The sequence below is a fragment of the Muntiacus reevesi genome, chromosome 20, assembly GCF_963930625.1.
Source record: "Muntiacus reevesi chromosome 20, mMunRee1.1, whole genome shotgun sequence".
NCBI classification, from domain to species: Eukaryota; Metazoa; Chordata; class Mammalia; order Artiodactyla; family Cervidae; genus Muntiacus; species Muntiacus reevesi.
In genome coordinates, this window is record NC_089268.1 from 29,489,735 (window position 1) to 29,514,310 (window position 24,576).

At 46.4% G+C, this 24,576-nt stretch overlaps 1 protein-coding gene across 12 annotated transcripts in view; it reads right to left on the reverse strand.

Moving 5' to 3' along the window:
• The window catches only part of LOC136151408 (BOLA class I histocompatibility antigen, alpha chain BL3-7), a 154,218-nt gene that overhangs the window by 12,723 nt on the left and 116,919 nt on the right, over window positions 1-24,576 (reverse strand). For 3 of the 12 annotated variants that reach the window (XR_010660030.1, XR_010660031.1, XM_065912509.1), the window contains exon 6: window positions 15,431-15,463. The exons of 2 other annotated variants lie outside the window; for them this stretch is intronic. Coding sequence is in view for 6 of the 10 variants with exons in the window: in XM_065912509.1 (XP_065768581.1) it covers window positions 15,431-15,463 (33 nt within the window). In the remaining 4 variants the exon portion in view is untranslated. 7 more of the 12 variants (XR_010660029.1, XR_010660028.1, XM_065912516.1 and 4 more) reach the window with 4 other exon arrangements.

A 24,576-nucleotide genomic window follows, 5' to 3' on the forward strand; every position in this document is an offset into this window, starting at 1 on the left:
GATGCTGATCTTCTGTGAGATGACTTATGTCCAACAGGAGAACAACACAGATGGGTGAGCTCCAGCCCAGCTAGAGGATCAGAATGTACCGGTATGAGCTGAAGGTGATCTGTCAAGTGTTTACAAATGTAAGGGATTTTCATGTAATTTTTGAAAGCATTATTTATCAGAACACAAGAGAATTGAAAAGATACTCAGGCATATATGAAAATAAATAATTCATGTTCCTCCCCTCGTTCCACATTCACTCAAGTCCTCTACTCAGAAACAACTGCATTTAGAAATTTCTCATTTTCCTTCCCAGAAAAATATACTGTTCATTAATCAATGCTGTTAGATCAGCAAAAGAGCTCAGGCCACAGCCTGGGAGAAATTATTATAAATTCACATATCTGATAAAGGACTTGTTTTAGAATATACATAGAACTCCTCAACTCGACAAAATGAAAATTACTATTTAAAAATAAAGTTAGAAAGACACCTCTTCTAGAAGATATAACAATGGAAATGTATATGAAAAGATGCTAAACATTTTATGTTGTTAGGAAAGGTAAATTACAAAGACAGTAATGTGCATCACACCTGATGGAACATCTACAGTCCAAGAACTTGTGATGCCAAGGTTGGAGCAGCAGCAGGATGCAGAGCAGCAGAAACCCTCACTCACTGGGGCAGGAATAGGAAGCAGTGCAGCCTCAAGAAATGAGAGTCAGTGGTTTCTAACGAAGCTACACAGAAACTCTCCATCCTGTTTACTGATCAATCTAGTATTTCTCCAACTCATTTGAAAACTTATATTTGCAGAAACCTCTGCACACCAATGTGTATATGAGAATGCCCCTTAAGTGTGGGCTGCACATAGTGACTTTCTTCTAAAGACTACAGGGTGAAAAGTGGGAAAATAAAAATAGAACTTCACAAAGAAACCTGGGAAATGTACCTTAGCCAGGTGATGAAGTGAACTTATTAGTAATATCCCAGTGGACAGTGTATACCCTTGGTGAGTGGAGAATGTCACTCACCTCTGTGGTCCTCTTCCCCCAAACCCTTTGCCCCAGTCAAATCGAAAGATATTCTACTATGTCTCTGAGCAGTACTCCCCAAAATATCAGTCATCAAAAGCAAGAGAAGCCTGTGTGACTGTCTCAGCCAGAGGAGCCTGAAGGAGACACAATTCAGACTTAATATGTGCCTTTGATAGGATCCTGGATCAGGTTAAAGGAAAACTAATGAAGTTCAAATAAATTCTGGAGTTTAGTAACACTGTATCAATATTGGTCATCAGCTGTGAAGAATGTATGATGGTGGTATAAAGTGTCCTCACAGAGTGTGGGATACATAGTAACTCTCTACTAACTTTGCTGCTTTGTTGTAAACCTCAGAGTATACTAAAATGCAAACACATTTTAATATCAACTAGAAACAAACAGGAAGTGGAAGAAGTGATTTTCAACTGTTAGGTAGTTAGAATAGGGAAAAGAAGTCCAGAATGGCGGTGGCTAAAAGACCTGGAAGGGAAAAGCCCGCGAAAATAGAACAAGCAAGGCCCCAGGACCAGAGTGAGAACCTCAGGTAAAATAAATAACACTCCTGGCTGGCCCAATTTACCTAGGACAGGCCCAGGGAAAGAGAAATATATAAAAAGAGAACCCAAAGCTCTCTTCTCTCTCTCTCTCTCCTGCGCGATGTGGCACTCTTCTCTTTGTGTCTTTTGATCGACGTGCCCTCACACTTTGAAGATGGATTTTCCTGCTATTATCTAAATAAAATAGAGCTGTAACACTGATTTATTTAAGAGCTATAGCACGGTCTGTTTGAGACCTAAGAGCTATAACACGGTCTGTCCAAGACCCGAAAGTTGTGACCGGCCAAGGAGGCTTTCATGTCCATCACTCCAAATTTTTGTTGTGACAGGACAAAGAACCGGGGAACATACACTAGCCTGACATCTATGGTGCCGTGACTCGGGTTGAACCTGGATGAAACAACCTCCACGCAGAAGAGGTCAAGCGCAGCAGGAGGCCAACTCAGCAAAGCTCCTGTGGTAGAAGTGGAATGTGAAGAAAACCCAGAACAGGGGAAGGCCCGTCTTGCTGGAAACCGGGGCAGCGGAAACCAAACTCAGCATAAAGCCCACGCGGCTCAGCCTCAGATTCCAGAAGACCCCCGGTTAAGGTAGGAGGTCTTCGCTGCTATGGCTGGAGGGACATGCCTAACAAAATCTTAACTCCTTTACAATCTCTTGTTTCTTGTTTCCTTGATCCCCCCGCAAACAGGTGGGTGGCAGTGGGCGCTATTGAGGGACTCTGGAGAGGCTACTCTTCGGTATGTCCCAAAGGCACTATCTGCTGGGCCCCAGGAGCTGTTACCCAAGCCAGTGGGGGTTCTTCCGTCCTTACTCGTCTCTGTGCCAAAAAAACAGAGCAATGAAAACTGTGAGGTGTTTCCGGCAGGCTATGAAGGGGATTCCTTGGTACATTTTTCCCACTGCCTTTTCCTCCTGTCCTCAGCTCTCTCCCGGGACTCGGACTCGAGCCCAGCCAAAACCTATGATGCCCGGCTCAGGCTCTGAGGTCTTATCACAAAAATTCAGTGAGAGACAAAGCGATAAGTGGGAGGTGGGTTTGGTAGGATTCAGAGAGAAGCGCCCATTCTACAGGGTTTGGGCCATGGAATGTGGCCTGGCTAGGTTTTGTGAGCGGGGTGAATGCCTGTGCTAATGAGCGAGAGGATCATCCCAGCCATTGGGGAACCACCCACTCCTTTGTCTTTTGACAGTGCCTTGGAGCTGTTCTGCCACCTCTGGGTGTGTCTTTTGGCTTATAGATTGGGGATTAAGGTTTACTTGAATTTGACTTGTCATCTTGGACCCAATTGATCTTAATTGGTATACATTATGCCCTTGTGCTATGTCATTCTTTCAAAAGTTGTGCTCTGCCCCCCTTTTCCTCCTGTTTCACGCTCCTTTCCTCAGCCCCATCTGGGCCCATAATGTTGTCTGTACAGTCTTCTAGAGGGATAACCAGAAGATAGCTGACCTTGGGAGGGAAGTACTGTGTGATATCCAATCCCTTAATCCTACCCAGCACTGGTCACGCTGGAGACCTTGGAGACACCCAAACTCCAGCCCGGGGGTCCCAGGAGGTCATCACGCCTCAACCTGCTTGGGGATCTGCTAGTCCGAAGGGTCCCAGGAGGTTGTCACGCCTCAACCTGCCCAGGGGCCCAATTCTCAGGAGGCCGTCAAGCCTCGACCTGCCTGGGGATTCGATCTTTAGGAGGATGTCACACCTCAGCCTGCCTGGGGACCTGCGCCCTGACCCGGGGATGCATGGCTCTCAGGTTGTGACAGTACTTGGTAGGATAAGCCTATTAATTTTTTTCTTTTCCTTTTCCTCCCTGTCATGACTGTCTTTCAGATGGGAAATAACCAATCCACTTCCCGGCAGACGCCCTTGAGATGCATCCTTGATAACTGGAAGCTGTTTGATCCTCTAACTCTGAGGAGGAGTCATTTAAAGTTCTTTTGTGCCACTGTGTGGCCATGGTATCCACTGGGGGATGAGGAACACTGGCCTGAGGATGGGACTTTAAATTACAATACCATCCTGTAATTAGAATTATTCTGCAAAAGACAAGGGAAATGGACAGAGATCCCCTATGTCTAAATTTTCTTCAGACTAAGAGATATGAAGGAACTCTCTCTTAAGTATGAGATTGTTGTACGCCCTAAAAGTGAGCCCACTAGGCAAATGGTGTTAGGCACAGGCAACCAAGAGAAGGAACCCCCCCACCCCGCCCCCCCCTCCCCCCCCCGTGAAGGCTCACCTCCCACAGCTCCTGAGTTGCCTGGTGCTTCTTCCTTGTATCCAAGCGTGTCCCCATATCCGGGAGCATCCCCTCCACAAAAGCCAGCTTGAGTATGTCTCTTAGTTGAAACTGGAGAATTTGGACCAACCTGGGTCCATAAACCCTTCTCCCTCTTAGAACTAAGACAGATCAAACAAGACCTAGGAAGCTATACAGATGACCCAGGCAAATATATTGATCCGTTCCAACATATTACCTTGGCCTTTGACTTGACGTGGAAGGACATCATGGTCATTTTAGTCAAACTTTATCTAACCCTCAACATAGTAGGGTCTTAAAGGAAGCCCAGAGGTATGCAACAGGGCTTCACATGTCAAGTGATAGGTACCCAGTAGGGGAAACGGTAGTCCCCTCCTCCAATCCTAACTGGAATTATAATGACCCTGAGCACATCTGGGAAAGGGATTTTCTAATCTGTAAAGGCAGGACTGAAAGCAGCCCAGCAAAAAATAATCAGCTATGCCCAGGACTCAGCAATAACTCAGGAGCCCAATGAGAACCCCATTGCCTTTCTGGAAAGGCTAAAAGAGGCCCTCCAAAAGTTTACCAATTTGGACTTAAGACTCTTATGAGGGACAGGTGATTTTAAAGGACAAATTCCTGTCCCAGTGTGCATCAGATACCAGAATTAAGTTACAACAGCTACAGCAGCAGGACCCTGCTGCCTCTTTAGATGAGATGATCCAGACAGCCACCAATACCTTTTATAACAGAACAGGAGAAGGAGGCCAAGACCCAGGAGAGGGAGAGAAGGAAAGAGACAAGCCATGCCCAGATGCTGGCCGCCCTCCAGGGAAGCCCTATGGCACACTCCGAGCCCTTGAATGACAAGGCACGAGGCAAGTGCCTAATCTGTAGACAGGCGTGGCATAGGGCCAGAGTGTCCTAACCATGATAAGTCTCCTAGAACGGCTTGCCACAAATGCCATCAACTGGGACATTGGGTGGCACTCTGCCCTCGGGACCCAAGAGCCTCAAGGTCAAGCGCCAAGCCTTCCCTCACGATGGTTCAAGAGGACTGAAGTGGCCCGCTCCAGCCAGCCTGCCCATCACAGATAACCATCATGGGGCTGGAGCCAAGGGTGCAACTGGATGTGGCAGGTAGGTCCGAGAATTTCTTGGTTGACACAGGGGCTACCTACTCTGTCTTGATCTCCTACTCTGGAGCCTTCTTCCAAACCTGTACCATTTTGGGTGCTACAACAAAAGCAACTACTAAAAGATTCACCCAAGCACTTCTTTGTTGCTGGGATGGACAGATATTTTCCCACCAGTTTCTGGTGGTCCCTGAGTGTCCTACTCCCTTAATGGGAAGAGACATACTCACTAAACTGGGGACCACCCTTGTGATGGGAAGCTTTTCACCCCTTAGGGCCCGACAGCTTCTGGTTACTACTGAAGAACCCATTACACTTTCTCCAATAGAGAGGGACCAAAAACTATGGGAGGACAAAATTAACCCCCAGGTGTGGGACCAGGGGATTCCTGGATGAGCCCACCAAGCTGATCTGGTCATCATGGTCCTCCGAGATCCCACTCAGTTTCCTAACCGTAAACAGTAGCCCCTCAGAAGAGATGCTCAGGAGGGACTACAGCCTTTAATAAATAAATTCCTTGCTTGTGGGCTATTGGTCCCTACCAGTTCACCATGTAACACACCAATTCCCCTCAGTAAAGAAAAAGGATGGAACCTGGTGACTGGTTCAAGATCTCCGGATCATAAATGAAGCTGTAATCCCCCTCCATCCCACAGTACCCAATCCTTATGTAATCTTGGGAGAAATCCCACCCAGTGCCAAGTGGTTTACAGTCTTGGATCTCAAAGATGCATTTTTTTGCATACCACTGGCTAAAGAATCCCAATATCTTTTTGTCTTTGAGTGGGAGGCCCAGGAGGAAAACACCAACAGATGATTTGGACAGTATTACCTCAGGGGTTCAGAGACAGCCCCCACTTGTTTGGACAGACCCTTACCCGGGATCTCCTAGACCTGGACCTGGGGCCTAATGGGAAAATATTACAATATGTAGATGACCTACTAATCTGCTCTCCAGATGAGAAAAGTGCCGAACAACATGCAATTCAGGTTCTAAACTTTTTGGCAGAAAGGGGATAAAAAGTCTCCCATGCTAAGGCACAGATGGCCGAGACAAAGGTCACTTACCGGGGAGTTCAGATTACACATGGGTCCAAGAGGCTTCCTCTGATCGGGCACAAGGAATCTTCCAGTTGCCTTCCCCCATGGCTTGAAAACAATTGCGAGCTTTCCTGGGGCTAACTGGGTACTGTAGAATCTGGATACCCAACTATGGTCTAATTGCCCAGCCCTTATATAAAAGCTTAAAGGGACGAGATGATTCAATACCACTGACGTGGGGAACTCCTCAAAAGAAGGCAGAGGCTACACTAAAACAGGCCTTACCTCAGGCACTTGCCTTGAGGTTGCCAGATCCAAAAAAGCATTCCAAATTTATGTCCATGAAAGAGAGGGAATAGCCTTGAGAGTGTTAACTCAAAGGTTGGGATCTGAGCCCCAGCCTGTAGCTTACTTATCCAAGAGACTCGATCCAACCACCCAAGGCTGGCCCCCCTGCCTTCGAAATCTTGCAGCTATTGCAATCATGATAGAAGATGCTTTAAAACTCTCCTTTGGGGGCAAGCTATTTTTTACCAGCCACCAAGTAAAACAACTCCTAAATGGAAGAGGCCATTTATGGATGTCTGATCAAAGAATCCTCAGAAGTAATACTAATGGAAAATCCAGGCCTCACTATATCCCCTTGTGAGGTTCTTAATCCAGCTACCCTCCTTCCTACCCCCGAGGGTTCTCTCCCCTTTCACTCCTGTCTAGAAACCTTGGACCACTGGACAAAACCCCAAGAGGGATTGTCAGAAGATCCTCTGACCAATCCTGAGGAAATCTGGTACACTGACAGAAGCAGCTTTGTCTTGGATGAAAAAAGAAGAGCCTGATATGCAGTAGTCTCCAATTTTGAGATCATAGAGGCTAAGCCTCTGCCACCAGGTACTTCAGTCCAATTAGCTGAGCTCATAGCCCTGACTCGAGCTTTAGAGCTGGGAAAAGAAAAAAAAAAAAAGCCACTTACACTGACTCCAAGTATGCCTTTCTGGTGCTACATGCACATGCTGCTATTTGGAAAGAAAAAGGCCACTTGACCATCCGAGGGTCCCCAATCAAATACGGTGATCAAATTCTTAGACTCTTGGAGGCAGTCCATCTGGCCACTGAGGTTTCAGTCTCCCACTGTAAAGGACACCAAAAAGGGGAGCATGGAAGTTGCACGAGGGAACCAAGCAGCTGATCAGGCAGCTAAGAGAGCAGCATTACAGAACCATGACCTAATAGGGGTTGCCACCCTAGTTCCACAGACGAATTTGCCAGAAACTCCTTCATATGCTGAAGGTGAGACTCTTAAAGCTAAGAGTGAGGGCTTTCAAGATCATATGGAGTGGTTCCAAAAGGAGGGGCTCCTTTTTCTGATTGGGAACCAGTGGAAGTTGGTTAACCGCTTACATGCCACCACTCATTTAGGAGAAAAGGCCCTCCAAAGATTACTAGAAAGGTCTTTCAGAGGAACAGGCTTCCAAACAACTATAAGACAAGTGGTCTCTTGTCCCACTTGCCAATTAAACAATCCCCAAGGAGCTCAAAGACCCCAGCTGGCTCAGCCCGTCCAGCGACGTGGGGCCTATCCAGGGGAGGACTGGCAGATGGACTTCACCCAGATGCGAGTTTTTTAGGGGTATAAATATCTATTAGTCATGATAGATACATTCAGAGGATGGATTGAAGGCTTTCCCACCTGGACTGAGAAGGCTGAGGAGGTGGTAAAAAATACTGCTCCATGAACTCATTCCAAGGTTTGGTCTGCCCAGGTCATTACAAAGTGACAATGGGACATCATTTACTTCTAAAATCACCCAAGGAATCTCTAAAGCATTGGGCATTACTTATTATCTCCACTGTGCCTGGAGGCCCCAGTCTTCAGGAAAAGTAGAAAGAGCCAATCAATTCTTAAACTCAGATATAAACTCAGATATAAAAGATAACTCAGGAGACCTCCCTGGGATGGAAGGAGGTTTTACCAATAGCTCTCCTTTGCACCCATATTCCCCCTAAGGAACAGGTTGGTCTTAGTCCTTATGAGATGCTATATGGGAGACCTTTGTTTATGTCAGTGACCTCTCCCTAGATCCAGAGGCTCAGACCCTCCAGTCTTATACCATGGCCATGGGGCAATTCCAACAGGATATATGCTTGTGGGGTATGAACCAGGACCCAAAAGACTCTAAGGAGTCACCACTATATGCTCTAGGGACTCCAGTCCTAATTAAAGTCTGGAAAGATGGGTCCCCAAAGGCTCAACTCCAGCCCACATGGAAGGGCCCCTACCCTGTAATACTTTCTACTCCCACAGCAGTCAAGGTGCCAGGACATGACTCCTGGATTCACTACTCATGAGTCAAGCCATGGAAGAAAACAGAAGAGGACACTCAATACACCTGTGAGCCCCTGGGAGATCTCAGATACCTATTCAGAACTATAAATGCGTGCCATTCTAATAAACAACCACAAAATCTGGTCTCTGGGGATAAGAATTCTCAAGACAGCTCTAAAGAGCCAAAACAGCTTGGCAGAGATAATCTTCCAAAACAGACAGGAGATAGATCTTCTGATCTCTGAACAAGGAGAGACTTGAGCCATCCTGGTGATGTAAATTTGAAATTGGCTAATGCCCCTACTTGTCCTTGTTATGCCATACTGATGCTGCTTATGATTGTTCCATGTACTGTCAATTGTCTAACCTGTTTTGTTTCTGCCCAGGTCAAGCTGCAACATGCAGTGCCAGTTCAACAAAGTTATAAAACTATAGCCGACCACGGAAAATATCACTACTCTTAGGTGGGCACCGCTACAAGGACTTTGAGGCCTGAGACTAGCAAGAGGGGGAGGCCCAATGCCCCTTGCAGTCCCAGTTCAGCAGGAAGTAGCCAGAGAGACCTTGACGCCCCATTCCCAAAGAATTGGGCCTCCCATCGTTTGAGGGGGGAATGTTACTAAAAATAGGGAAAAGGAGTCGAGAATGGCGGTGGCTAAAAGACCTGGAAGGGAAAAGCCCGCGAAAATTGAACAAAGAAAGGTCTGAGGACCGGAGTGAGAACCTAGGGTAAAACAAACAACACTCCTAGCTGGCCCAATTTACATAGGACAGGCCCGGGGACAGAGAAACATATAAAAAGAGGAGCCAAAGCCCTCTTCTCTCTCTCCCGCACGATGGGGTGCTCTTCTCTTCACGTCTTTGGGTCGACGTCTTTGGATCACACCTTGAAGATGAATTTTCCTGCTATTATCTAAATAAAATAGAGCTGTGACACTGAGCTGCAACACAGATTTATTTAAGAGCTATAACAGGGTCCGTTCGAGACGTGAGAGCTGTAACACGGTCTGTCCAAGACCTGAGAGCTGTGACCCGCCCAGGGGGCTTTAATGTCCGTCACTCCAAATTTTTGTTGTGACGAGACAAAAAACCAAGGAGCATACACTCACCTGACAATACTTTATCTCTTCTGTGAGCCAGTGTTCGTCTGTGAAATGTTTGCTATCAGCTCACAGTAAGAAACAAACAGACATTGAAGGTGAGTGTAAACAAGTAAACTTCTACCTTAACTTGACCCAGACTGGAATTGCCAAGAAAAAGATGAGCATTTTTATCTATGACTGGATCTGCTAAGACTGCTGGATTATTAGTTCTCCATGGGCCAGAGATTATAATTTGGTGTCCAAACTAGTATTTTTAAAAGACGTTTGTGTGGTTCACATCTAAATTGATCAATTTTATAGATACTTTCCCCAGCAAAATGCATATACAGAGAAATACAAAAGTTAACATGTAATAAAGTAAAAGTTGCTAGGTGTGTCTGACTCTTTGCAACCCCATGGACCCCATGGAAGCCCATGAACTTCTCCAGGCCAGAATCCTGGGGTGGGTAGCCTTTTCCTTCTCCAGGGTATCTTCCCAACCCAGGGATCGAACATGTAGTAAGATGTCAGTATATATGTATGCATCCCATGAGGACTTATAGGTCTTGTCTTAAGCCTGGAAAGAGACAACAGCAGGGAGAAGACATTTTAAGTAATTTCATCATTCAGAAGTGTACTCTGATTATCTGAGAGTATAAACTGGAGTAGTCACAGCTGGACCTCATAACAGAACATCACAGAAGAAGCTGAAAGATGTCATTTATTAGTTACTTACTCATTCATCCAACCAGGCTGGTTACAAGGTAACAGATTAAGTTCTGATCTAGATCACTGCTCCAAAAATTGAAATTTGTCTTTCTTTCCCCTCCTTCACCCTCCTCCAACCCCAGATTCTGTAACCTCTTCCAAGTTAGGGTATCCCACATCATTCAGTCGGTAAAGAATCTACTGCAATGCAGGAGACCTGGGTTTGATTTCTGGGTTGGGAACATCCCTTGAAGAAGGAAATGGCAACCCACTCCAGTACTCTTGCCTGGAGAATCCCATGGAACGAAGAGCCTGGGATGCTATTGTCAGTGGAGTTGCAAGAGTTGGACGTGACTTAGTAGACTAAACCACCACCACCACCACACTTGACAATCTCGGTAGTAGACAGAGACCACCTTCCTCCATAAGACAGAAAACCTTGCTTCCAAACATTCCTGCAGGTTGAAAGAGCCTGAGGCTCCACCAGGCAGGTGACCACATGCTGGACTCTGAGTCAGGACATGGTGATATAGAGGCTGGAGCTGGGCTGAATGCTTTGGCACACACGGTGGAGGTGGCAGTGTGTTGTCCAGGTGTCAGGAGCAGCAGAGACAACAGGTCTAGCTGCAGGGTCCATTGTCCAGCATCAGGGCTGACAGTGCTGTGAACAGTGGTGTCTGTGCCCACCTTCAGGGCAGGGGTTCTTATGTGGGACCTGACCTGGGTGGAATTGTTGATTCTGTTCCCGGCTGTGTAGCCTCAGGGCTGTTCTGAGGCTTCTTCTGAAATAAAACAAGCCACGAATCTGCCTCACTCTTTTCCATTTAGAACTTGAAATCCTTTTTTCCCCACACAAAACTATGTAAGAATACCATGTAGGGAAAATCTCAGAGAGCGAGGATTCAGAGACTTTTCCTTCTGCTTTACTATGACTGATATACAATACTGAGTCAGTTTATGGTATACAGTTGTTGATTTGATATATTTCTGTACTGCAAAATAATCACCACCATAGATTTATCTGACAACTGCACCATGTCATGTAATTACCTCTTCTGTGTGTGTGTGGAGAAAATTTAGATCTTAGCAACTCAGAGACCTTATGCTGAGTTGATAATCACTTCCTGAGTTTTCCACCTGGTGATAGCACACGGTAGAAGCAACATGTAACGCCCACCAAATGTTTTGTCTCTTTCCTCTCAGGAAAAATATTTAACTGTGTATTTAACTCTTCCCCACCTGGATCATTCTCTGATCACTGACGTCAGTGGATCCCAGTCTGCCTGAACCTCAGCACTGCTTGTAGAGATTGTTACACAATACTCAGGACTCTTCCCAGACCCACATCTCAGGATGTTGGGCATGGAATCCAGGAATTCCTTACGAACGAGCCCTATGGGTGAGGCTGGTGCACAGCCATGTGGGCATCCTGGTCTATGTTCTTGCTACTACATGTGAGATCTGAAGATCAACACTAACCAGGTTATAAGTCTGTTTCAGACAGTCTGTCTCTAAGAGGGGTGCAGGTGAGTCCTGTGTACACAGAAGATCGGGACCTCATTCCATGTGCCATCTAGACTCGGTGTCAGAACCGTGCCGTCTGCTCAGGTGTGTGGTCTGATCAGCTCCCATAGTGTCAGGGGTCCAGGGTTCAGTCCTCGTCTTTCCCCTTCTATAGCCAATTCTCCCCTCATCTGTGACATCATCTTCTCAAGGCTTTAAACATCATTTATATGGTGTTACCTATTTGATCAACAATCTCAGATATGCAGATAAGACCATTCTAATGGCAGAAGTGAAGAGGAACTAAAGAGTCTCCTGATGAGGATGAAGGAGGAAAGTGAAGGAGCTGGCTGAAAACTAAATATTAAAGAAGCTAAGATCATGGCATTTGGCACCATTACTTCATGGCGAATAGAAGAGGAAAATGCAGAAATAGTGATACATTTCCTCTTCTTGGGCTCTAAAATCACTGCAGATCGTGAGTGCAGCCATGAAATGAGAAGATGATTGCTTCTGGGAAGGAAAGCTGTGACAAACCTAGACAGTGTGTTGAAACGTAGAGACATGACTCTGCCAACAAAGGTCCGTAGAGTCAAGGTTGTGGTCTTCCCAGTGGTCATGTATGGTTGTGAGAGCTGGACCATAAAAGAAGGTCCAAAGAGAACACCAAAGAATTGATGCCTTCAAACTGTGGTGCTGGAGAAGACATCTGAGAGTCCCTTGGACAGCAAGGGGATCAAACAGATCAATCTTAAAGGAAATCAACCCTGAATACTCACTGGAAGGACTGATGTTGAAGCTAAAGCTCCAGTATTTCGGTCATCTGATATGAACAGCTGACTCATTGGAAAAGTCCCTGATGCTAGGAAAGATTGAGGGAAGAAGGTGAAGATGGTGTTAGATGACATGGCAAGATGGCATCACTGATGTAATTGACATAAACTTGGGCAGACTTTGGGAGATGGGTGAGGGATAAGGAGGCCTGGAGTGCTGCAGTCCATGAGATCACAAAAGGCTGGAAACAACTGGGTGACTGAAAATCAAACAACCTCTTCTATCTCTTTCTCCAGTCATCTCACATAAATCCCAGACTAGTAAACCCAACTCAGTTGCCACTTTCCTAAACTGGAGGTTGTTGGTGATGCCTCCTCAAATATGCTCCTTCCAGAGTCCCCTCATTTCCGCAGTGGGCGCTCCACATGCTTAATTGCAAATCTCAGATTTTGTGGTCCTCCTTCATTCTTTCTCATAATTCAGATTTAATCCACTAGGAAGTGCTGTAAAATACATTTTCAGAATATATCAAGAATCCACTCCCCATCATCTTCCCTGCTCACACCCCAGACAAGCACCAGCATCCCCACCCTGGACCATGCACTGTTTCCTAAAGTTTCCTCTACTTCTCCCTCGCCCTTCATCTCCTGACTCTGCACAGCAGCCTGACTGATGCTTCTAGAGAGCAGTCACACCAGTCCTCCTCTGTTCAAATCATCTTATAACTTCATATCTTACTGAGATAAAATCAACCCCCGTCTAACATCCTGGAGGCACACAGAATCTGGCCCATCACTGGATCTCATCTCAACTTCTGGCTCATCCAGCCACATCTGCCTCCTGACTCTCCCTTGAACACAGACACTCTCCTGCCCTCGTGCATTTGCACTGGAGGCTCCTCTGCCTGGAGAGATCCTCCCCCAGACATCCTCATGGAAATTCCCTCATGTCCTTCACATCTTTACTCAAAGGTCACTTTCCCAATGAGGCCCACTGTCCACTCTAGTAAGACAGCCACCTTCCTGTCCCGACACACTTATACTCTGGGTCACCATCCTCAGAGCACTTACCAACCTCTAACGGAAACACTTCCCTTCTTATGAGGCTCCTAATAGACACTCTGCCCCTTCCCCCTAGAACACACTGCACATGGCTGAAAAGGTTTGTTTGTGGTTCACTGAGTTCTCCTAGATTCAAAAAGAGGGTGTCATGTCTCTGTCACACAACAAATATCAGTTCAATGAATGGTCAGTGTAAAGCGCTTCCCTATTCTAGATACCGAGTCTTTACTAATGTGACCTCAGGCCACATGCTGTCTCGTGGCAGTTACAGCACAACATCCATTCGCATTGACCTCAATGCTGCCTGCATTTTACTCACAAAGGCTGATCTCCCTTCCCTCCCACACCAATCAGCCTGCACACCACACACAAAGCTCTCTGTCTCTTCAGAAACGAAGATCCTTTGCTTCTTGCTCCTATATTCAACCTGTTGTGATTTTATTAGGCTCTGCTTTCTAAATCCATGAATTGAGATGGGAGCCAAAAATAGCCTTAGAAGATGTAAGGGGAGAAGAGGGGGCAGACTGCAGAGAAGAGAGAAGTCCAGCAAGAATGAAGTCAAGATATGAAACTATTGGGTCCCTCCTCTTTGCAAGTTCCAGCATATGGTTCCTTTAAAAAGATAAAGAAAAGTTGGAAAGAAGAATCCAGCAAAATCTCTAAAAGGAGTGCAAGAGCTGGATGACTCTGAAATTTCTCTCTTGACATCAAAAATCCTGTGTGCACGCACCCTGTGGACTTGTGGGGACAATGACAGGCAAAGTGACCCCTGCTACTGTCAGAGATTGGGTTACCCAGAGAAGAATGAGATCAGGACTACACATGAGAAAGAACAGTCATTACACCAACAAAAAGAATAGCAATAACTAATAAGCAAAATATAAACACATTAAAAAAAAAGAAAGGAGCTAAGGATTGGACCAAGGCTTGAGCCTAGGCTAACCATTTAAGAAATCCACCCTGTCCATGGTCCTGGAGTTATAATAAGGTCGAGGTGACTTCTGAGTCCATGATCACAGGTCCTTGGTGTGCCAAGCATTTACTGAAGGGACAAGGACAAAGGAGTGGAGAAGAGGACCCAGTCCAGGAATGACCATTGTCAAAGCCCACCATGCACTGACCACTGACTTACACTGTCCACACTCAGCTCCTCACAGCCTCCTCCTGTCCCTCCTGCAGCTGACTTAGCACAGCAAATGTGGATGGATCTGGAAGGTTCTCAGTGTTTCAATTTATTTCCTCTTTCAAACTTTAGGAATCCTCACCTTTATTATCCGATCCCCTTTCATGGCACCTATTAGAAAAAACAAATTCATATATAGAGATTTTATTTTCAATAAGGAAATAAGACATCACCACTCTATGTATGTGAAACATACACAGGGATGGAGACTGTCTGCCCCGTCTCTGCTGGAGCAGGTCAGTGGATGAAGGAGTAGAACACAGGTCAGGGTGGGGAGGGGGTGCAGTGGGCATGGGTGGCCAGTCTCCCCACCTCCTCACGTTATGCTAAGAGGAGCACAGACACATTCAGATGCAGCTGCAGAAAGAGGGGTCTGGGGATCTACGTCACAAAGCTGGAGCGAGCATCACTCAGTCCCCACAAGGCAGTTGTCTCACACTGTGAGAGAAAAGAATCAGGAGCCAGTTCAGGTCGGTCATGTAAGGGCTGACATTCTCCGCAGCCCCCCACATGCTCACATGTCGCACTCAAAGATCCCGGCCACCCAATGTGTCCCCTCTGCCCCAAGCCGCCTTCCAATCTAGACTCTCCAGAGTCTCACCTTTAGGAACCGTGAGAGACACATCAGAGCCCAGGACACTGTCACTGCCTGGAGGAGAACAAGACCAGGACGTTGTCAGAACCCACAGGAGAGAAACTAGAGAAGGAACTTTGAGGTGGGTGAGACCCCCATGGCCTCCTGTCTGCACCCTCACAAGGGTCTCAGGAATCACCCCCTCCATACTTACTTGAAGCCTGGGTGTAGATCCGTCCTTTTTCACCTGTGAGAAGAAAATACCATGTGAGAGGCCAGGGAGAAGGCTGAGTCATGAGATCCTAGAGCAACCCCTAGTCCCAGACCCCATAGACTTTCTGGAACCATGGTCAAAACTCATGATAGGATCAGGAACACAGAGAAGGGAGATGTGTAAGGACTGGGCCACCTGCCCTCCTGGAGGTCTGTCCTCACAAGGACCTCCCTCTGACGTTCAAGTGCTGGAAATCTGGTCCCTAACTGAAATTAAGAAGGTGAAAAATTTCTCTTTCATTTTAACACATGCTTTAGAAAAGGAAAATGTTAACATCAGCTCCAGACTCCACACGTGTGTGAAGGATACTTTCCAGTAATCAGGCAGGTAAACGTCTACCTGGGCTTGAAACCCCCAGTGAGACAAGAAAACTCAGATCCACCCTCCCTTCCCTACCTGAGCGCTTCTTCCTCCAGATCACAGTTCCAGCCACCACAGCCACCACGAGGAGAACCAGGCCAACAATGATGCCCACGTTGAGGAAGGAGGTCTGAGGAGGTTCTGTGGAGGAAAGGGAAGGGGCCCTGTCCTCAGCTTGAGTCCTGACCTTGCTGAACTGAGTCCTGAAGGGCTCCTGCTTTATCTGAGAGGAAGCTCCAGCCCCACGGCCCTCCTTACCCCATCTCAGGGTGAGGGGCTCCTGAAGGCCCTCGTGCTGCACACGGCACGTGTATCTCTGCTCCTCCCCAGAAGGCACCACCAGGGCCGCCCACTTCTGGAAGGTCCCGTCTCCTGAAGGCCTGGTCTCCACAAGCTCCATGTCCTGGGTCTGGTCCTCCCCATTGCACTGCCAGGTCAGTGAGATCTCCTCAGGGTAGAAGCCCAGGGCCCAGCACCTCAGGGTGACCTCATGGTCAGAGATGGGGTGATGGGTCACATGTGCCTTTGGAGGGTCTGAGGAAGAATCAGAAAATTCAGTTTGTGTTACTTCCATGGGTCACTGAAGCAGCATCATGTCACCATCCTGAGAAAGGACAGAACAGTGATTTTTTCCCCAGCTTTACTGAGGTATACTTAACAAAAACTGTACACATTTAAAGTGTACTACATGTTGCTTTGATATATATATGTACACTGTGAAGGTAATTAAAGTATTCAACTTACCTTATGTGTGTGTCTGTTTCACAGGTGATGAGAATGATTAAGATCAATTTTAAAGTATACAATACAGGATTATTATTAACTATAGTCACCAGGCTGTACATCAGATCCCCAGACTTATTATGAACTTTTTTACCAGCTGAGCTATGGAACATTCAAGACCATGGTGCTGAAAAAAAGCAGCACAAGAGCTAGATAACAGCCTCAAATCAGAGATCAGGGATGATCTATATTAGTCCTTGGAAATTTCTAGAATGAGAGACTAGGATAGGAGCTCTAAAAATGTGAGGGGGAGAATACAGACTAAAGGTCCTGAGTCTGGTGGAGGCTGAATGACTCAGAAAAGCTGGAGTCAGGCCTGTTTAGATGCTCTCAGGGTGAGAACAGGCCTTGAGAGAGAAAGACATGGATCACAAGATGGTGGCCAGGGTCAAAGGGCACCGCTGACCAGCTATTTCAAGGATGGTTTGTTTCCTGCTTCTTCCTCAAAGACAGTGGATTCCTTAATTGTCTTTCAGAGAAGTGGGGCCACTGGTGACTGTCTTTACAGAACAGGAAAACCTGGGCGGATTCCTCCCTCTCCTGACAAGAACCTGGGGCGCTGCTCCCACAGGGACCCCATTTTCCTCTCCTCGTGAGAAGCCAGCTCCAGCCCGCGGGGAGATCAGGGACGCCCCGCGCCCTCGTACCTGCGCGCAGCAGCGTGTCCTTCCCGTGCTCCAGGTATCTGAGGAGCCACTCCACGCACGTGCCCTCCAGGTAGTTCCTGTTGTGATCTGCCACACCGCGCTGCTCAATCTTGCGCCTGGTGATCTGAGCCGCCGTGTCCGCCGCGGTCCAGGAGCGCAGGTCCTCGTTCAGGGCGATGTAATCTCTGCCGTCGTAGGCGAACTGATCATACCCGCGGAGGAGGCGCCCGTCCGGCCCCACGTCGCAGCCGGTCACCTCCTGGAGGGTGTGAGACCCTGACCCGCCCCGACCACCCGCAGGGATTAAACCGAAACTGAAATGAAACCGGGTCAAGTCCCGCGGGCTCCTCCCAGGTCGGGATGCCGGGCGTGTTCCGCAGTGTTGGGGTGACCCTCGGACCCGCAGACTCGGAGCGACCCCGGCCGGTCCCTGGGGATGGGGGCCGTGACCTGGACCCGGGGCCGCGTCGCTCACCGGCCTCGCTCTGGTTGTAGTAGCCGCGCAGGGTGTTCAGGTTCGCTCGGAAACTCTGTGCGTTGCCCTTGGCTCTTCGCGTCTCCTGATCCCAATACTCGGGCGCCTCCTGCTCCACCCACCGCGCCCGCGGCTCCATCCTCGGATTAGGGGCGTCGCTGTCGAACCGCACGAACTGCGTGTCGTCCACGTAGCCGACGGTGATGAAGCGGGGCTCCCCGAGGCCCGGCCGGGACACGGCGGTGAGGAAATACCTCATGGAGTGGGAGCCTGGGGGCGGGAAGGGGTGAGACCCGGCCTGACCCTCCTCCCGGCGCGGATTCCGGGTCCGAGGTGACGGGGCAGGGAGGGAGGAGGGGGCGTAGGGCCAGTGAGACGGAAAAGGTCGAAAACCGGCCCGAACTCCGGAGGGGAAGAAAAGAGGGGTCGGGATGCAAGGGAAGCACAGGCAGGAACCCGGGGAGGGGGCGGGTCTGGGCAGGGCGTCGGGGTCGCTCGTTCCCTGGGGTCCTGCCCCCCAGACTCCCGGGCGGTCCCCTCGCCGTTCCCAGCAGAGGCCTTTCCCTCCCGACCCCGCACTCACCAGCCCGGGTCTCGGTCAGGACCAGGACCCCCGAAAGGAGCAGGAGAAGGGTTCGCGACCCCATGACTCACATCCTCTGGGTCTGGGAAAAAGCAGTCTGGGCGGGTCGGTGGAGACTTTATAACCGGGATCCTCGGAGACGCTGATTGGTTTTTCTAGAAACCGGGTACCCAGTGGCATTGAGAACTGGGGCCGCATCACGAGTGTCCAGGCAGGAGGGCTAAACACAGGTTGTGAGAGAGAAAGTGAAACTGGAGGAGACGGGGAATCCCCAACACGGAGCGTCCCAGCCCTAGACACCGCTCTTGAGCCTGAGATCCCCAGCGGTTTGCGCTCCAGGGACCTGGGACTTTGCCCTGATCCGTCCCCTTCTACTAGGTAGAATGTTCAAACTACCCAATAACTGCACCCATCTCACACGCTAGCAAAGTAATGCTTAAAATTCTCCAAACCAGGCTTCAACAGAGCCTGAATCCTGAACTTTCAGATGTTCAAGCTGAATTTAGAAAAGCCAGAGGAACCAGAGATCAAAGTGCCAGCATTCTCCGGATCATGGAAAAAGCAAGAGAGAAAACATCTACTTCTGCTTTATGGACTATGCCAAAGCCTTTGACTGTGTGGATCAAAACAAACAGTGGAAAATTCTTCAAGAGATGGGAATACCAGACAACCTGACCTGCCTACTTAAGACATTTGTATGCAGGTCAAGAAGCTACAGTTAGAGCTGGACATGGAACAACAGACTGGTTCCAAATTGGGAAAGGAGTATGTCAAGGCTGTATATTGTCACCCTGCTCATTTATCTTACATGCAGAGTACATCATGTGAAATGCTGGGCTGGATGCAAGACAAGTTGGAATCAAGACTGCCAGGAGAAATATCAATAACCTCAGATATGCAGATGACAACCACCCTTATGGCAGAAAGCAAAGAGGAACGAAAGAGCCTCTTGATGAAAGTGAAAAGAGAAGAGTGAAAAAGTTGGCTTAAAGCTCAACACTCAGAAAACTAAGGTCATGGCATCTGGTCCCATCACTTCATGGCAAATAAATGGGGAAACAATGGAAATAGTGGCAGACTTCATTTTTTGGGGCTCCAAAATCATGCAGATGGTGACTGCAGCCATGAAATTAAAAGATGCTTGCTCCTTGGAAGGAAAGCTACAACCAACCTAGACAACATATTAAAAAGGCAGAGGCATTACTTTGCCAACAAAGGTCCATCTAGTCAAAGCTATTGTTTTTCCAGTAGTCATGTGTGGATGTGAGAGTTGGACTGTAAAGAAAGCTGGGCACTGAAGAATTGATGCTTTTGAACTGTGGTGTTGGAGAAGACTCTTGAGAGTCCCTTGGACTGCAAGGAGATCAAACCAGGAAATCTGAAAGGAAATCAGTCCTGAATATTCATTGGAAGCACTGATGCTAAAGCTGAAGCTCCAATACTTTGGTCACCTGATGGGACAAACTGAGTCATTTGAGAAGACCCTGATGCTGGGCAAGATTGAAGGCAGGAGGAGAAGGGGATGACAGAGGATAAGGTGGGTGGATGACATCACTGACTCAATGGACATGAGTCTGAGCAAGCTCCAGCAGATGGTGATGGACAGGGAGGCCTGGCGTGCTGCATTCCATGGGGTCACAAAGAGTCAGATATGACTGAGCGACTGAACCAACTGAACTCCCCTCCAAGAGCTGTTTGTCCCACTGTCTCCCTGAGGTCTAGCTCTGGGGCTGTTTGTGATTTTGATTAAATATCTACACAATCTTACAAATTAGTGAGGACCCCAAGGATAGTATTATGTGACCACTTCTTGCATGTTTTCCATGCTGTGAATAACACTTTAAAGATTTTTGTTTGTTTATTTAGGATAATATTAATAAGCCATGTGTTTAATATGAATAGCCATTTCCCAAAATAAACAGGGTAGTGAGAAGGATAGAGCTTTTTACATTTTTTCCAAGTATCTTTCTTGTCTCTTTCACTAGAAGACCACTGGATTTTCAGGTTTGTGTCTGCATTGAATCTGTTGTTTTGATGGTAGTCTGTGAAAGTGGAAAAGCCCCCACATAGGTAGGAGTAGTAGTTTTTCATAATCTTTTCAGATAATTGTGGATGTTCATCTTGGATACAAAAGTAAAACTATACAAATTGTAGTTTCTCAAAAGGTTTTTCCACAGTGGACCTGAAGCAATATTCTTGACTATTTTCTATTCTGTACATTAAAATCCATAAGCCTATTTTGCTCATTGAACATCTCTTGTACTAATACAAGATTTTTACAAAGTAATACATTGTTTTACTAAATTATACAGCTCTTTCTGCTCATCATTCTTTCAATAACAGTTGTTTTCCATGAAAAAGAGGGTAGTTCAGAGCACACAGAAATTTTTCTTGGCCACAGGACTTTGAAATGTATTAGAAGTGCTCGGTGTGTACTTTCCATCTCTTCACAGAAGATACTTTCAAAATGTGTATTTAAGAATGATGATTAGGAAACATAAGGATGTTTATTTAATTTATTTTTAAAAATTTATTGAAGGATATTTGATTTATAATGTTAATTTCTGCTGTACAGCAAAGTGATTCACTTGTACATGTGTGTATATATATATTATTTTTCATTTTTTTTTCCATTGTGGCTTATTAAGGACAGATAAGAATTTTTATCATTCTGGATGTTTTAAAGCAAACCTGATTATTGGTTTTCTTTTTCCTGCAAGAAAGTTTTGATGAAAATAATTACTAGTGCAGTTTGCTACCATAGTCCGTTACTGCTAAGTTATGCATCAAAGCAAATGTCAGCATAGTGAGAAGTCAAATAATATCTGAGTGATGCTATGAAAGTAGGTTTCGCCTCAGGGATCTCATGAAAGGGTCTCAGTGACATCAAGTGTTCCACAGACTATACTCTGAGAACTGCTCTTCTGAATAAACTAGGGTGTCTCTCAACTGATCCCTGCCTTTGCCTCCTCTTTATTTTGGTGAATGCTTTTTCCTGAGCTGGACTCTCTGCCTCCCCAAATTTAACTGAGGGCCCTTCCCCTGGGCTGCTCCAGGAGAGAACTCACCCCCTAGAAAGTGATGCCAGAAAGTGTCCTCAGTCTGGGAAGGGAGATGGGGGGACAGGTGTTTCCCCTTTGGAACTGGGGACAGTTTGTACCTGAAGGTGCCAGACCCACTCATAACCTAGTTTGACTTTGTTACACATCAGTTTAATATGTATTCATATCCCAGACAGAAATCTGACGTAGTGTCTAAGAAAAATAATATCACCCTTCATCTCATGTGGTCTAATGCACCTGAATTGAGGCCCACAAATCATGAAGAGCGGTCTATTCCAACAGAACATCCTATGGTGAATGAACTGTTCTATGTCTGTGCTGTCCCGTCAGGTAATCAGGAGCTGCATGAGGCTATTTAGCACCTTAACGTGTGTTGTGCTGAGCACTTTTATTTATTTTAATTTAAATAGCAATATGTGGCTACTACCTATCATACTGGTCAATGCATAGCTAGAATGTTGTTAATTAATCTCCTGTCTCTTTCCCCTAAAAGATACTGTGTGACTCATAGGTTGACACACATTAAAATAATCTTAATATTGAAGTCATGGATTTGTCTGTGCAGGTCTTAGATATAGCTTTAAAATACAGCATGCACTGAAATTTTCCTTAATGTGTATTTTAACAGAGTGTTCAGATATTAGCCAAACCATGGTTTATCAACTTAGGTCGTAAGTGTTCAAAACTGCCTATCTCCAGATATAATCCTTGAGCTCTTGGTGTTTTCCTTAACTTGGTAAACATAAGGACACACAGAAGTCTTCATTTAGCCCACGAAGACGTGTTTATTGAACACAACAGATATCAATGCTTTGAGGGACTTGTACATACTTGTAAAGTTGTGAAGCAGAAGATGCAATGTTAGAATCCACCACCTTATTAGTTTTTACTTACTAATCCTGCTATACTTTCTCCCCAAATTCCATCAGTTCTGTTTCCCTTCTCCCTTGGACCCCTCTCTCCTAGACAAAAATATCCATGAATTTTTTTACACTTGTGGAATGAAGAGTTTTGTGACCCAAAGATGAAAAGCGATCAAGGCATATAAATTGTTCCTATGTCAATCACTCACAAGATACAAACATATGGCCCTATTCCAATGGAGACACATAAAAATTTTTGGCAAACAGGTGACATGTCTCAATGTTTTTCTGCCAAATACCACCAGAAGCAAATTTGTGGGCAAGCAAGTTGGATTTATACTGGATACAGCAAAGGAGATCACAGAGCATCAGGGACGATAGTGTAATTGTAAGGTGTTAGAACATATACAGCCAGGAGTCCCCAAACTCTGAGATTGGACCAGTACCTCCTGTCAGATCAGTGCCAATATTAGATTAGAAGTAAAGTGTACAATAAATATACTGTGCTAGAATCATCCTGAAACTATTCCTCCCACCGCTGGTCCATGGAATAATTGTCTTCCATGAAATCAGTTCCTGGTGCCAAAAAGTTGAGGACTGCTGATATACAGGATGTGGGCTTTGATTCTGAGAAGCATCTATGTAAGCCTGGCTCACTCCAGATTGGGTGTTGTTGGGAAGCGGGGGCAATTCCAGGACTGGGCACCTCAGAGCCTCTGCTCTAGGGAGGGCAGACTAGAGCGAGGACACAGCGGTGACTGGGAGGAGGCGGTGGTCTCTGGGTCAGATCAGGGGGAGGTTTGGTACATGGTGAGGGCACAGGGCTGCCTGGTGGGTCTGAACTCATGCCGAATGCCCTCGTGTTCTGGTTTTGTCTCTCTGTGTCACGCACTCAGATGTCCTTGTCTGATGCTGATCTTCTGTGAGATGACTTATGTCCAACAGGAGAAGAACACAGATGGGTGGTGAGCTCCAGCCCAGTTAGAGGATCAGAATGTACGTCCTAGGGTATGAGCTGAAGGTGACCTGTCAAGTGTTTACAAACGTAAGGGATTTTTAATCCCTTGTAATTTTTGAAAGCATTACTTGCCAGCACACAAGAGAATTGAAAAGATACTCAAGCATATACAAAAATAAATAATTCATGTTCTCCCCCTCATTCCCCACTCACTCAAGTCCTCTACTCAGAAACAATTTCAGTTAGACATTTGTCATTTTTCTTTCCAGAGAAGTATACTGTTCATTAATGAATAGTGTTAGATCAGTAGAAGAGCTCAGGTCACAGGCTGGGAGAAATTATTATAAATTCACTTATCTGATAAAGTGAAAGAAAGAAAGTGAAGTCACTCAGTCATGTCCGACTCTTTGTGACTCTGTGGACTGTAGCCTACCAGGTTCTTCCATTCATGGGATTTTCCAGGCAAGAGTACTAGAGTGGGTTGCCATTTCCTTCTCCAGGGAATCTTCCCAACCCAGCGATGGAACCTGGGTCTCCTGCATTGTAGACAGATGCTTTACCATCTGACCCACCAGGGAAGCCCATCAGGGAAATCTGATAAAGGACTTTGTTTTAGAATATACATAGAACTCTTCAACTCAACAAAATGAAAATAACAATTTAAAAATTAAGTCTGAACAGACACTTCTTCTAGAAGATATAGCAATGGAAATGTATATGAAAAGATGCTAAACATCTTATGTTGTTAGGAAAGGTAAATTAAAAAGACAGTAATGTGCATCACACCTGATGGAACATCTACAGTCCAAGAACTTGTGACGCCAAGGTTGGAGCAGCAGAAGGATGTACAGCAGCAGAAACCCTCGCTCACTGGGGCAGGAATAGGAAGCAATGCAGCCTCGAGAAATGAGAGTCAGCAGTTTGTAATGAAGCTACACAGAAACTCTCCATCCTGTCTACTGATCAATCTAGTATTTCTCCAACTCATTTGAAAACTTATATTTGCACAAACCAGTGCACACCAATGTGTATATCAAAGCGCCCCTTAAGTGTTGGGCTGCACAGAGTGATTTTCTTCTAAAGATTACAGGGTGAAAAGTGGGGAAGTAAAAATAGAAGTTCACAAAGAAACCTGGGAAATGTACCTTAGCCAGGTAATGAAGTGAACTTATTAGTGATATTCGGGTGGACAGTGTGTACCCTTGGTGAGTGGAGAATGTCACTCATCTCTGATCCTCTTCCCCAAAACCCTTTGCCCCAGTCAAATCGAAAGATGTTCTACTATGTCTCTGAGCAGTACTCCCCAAAACATCAAAGTCATCAAAAACAAGAGAAATCTGTGTGACTCAGCCAGA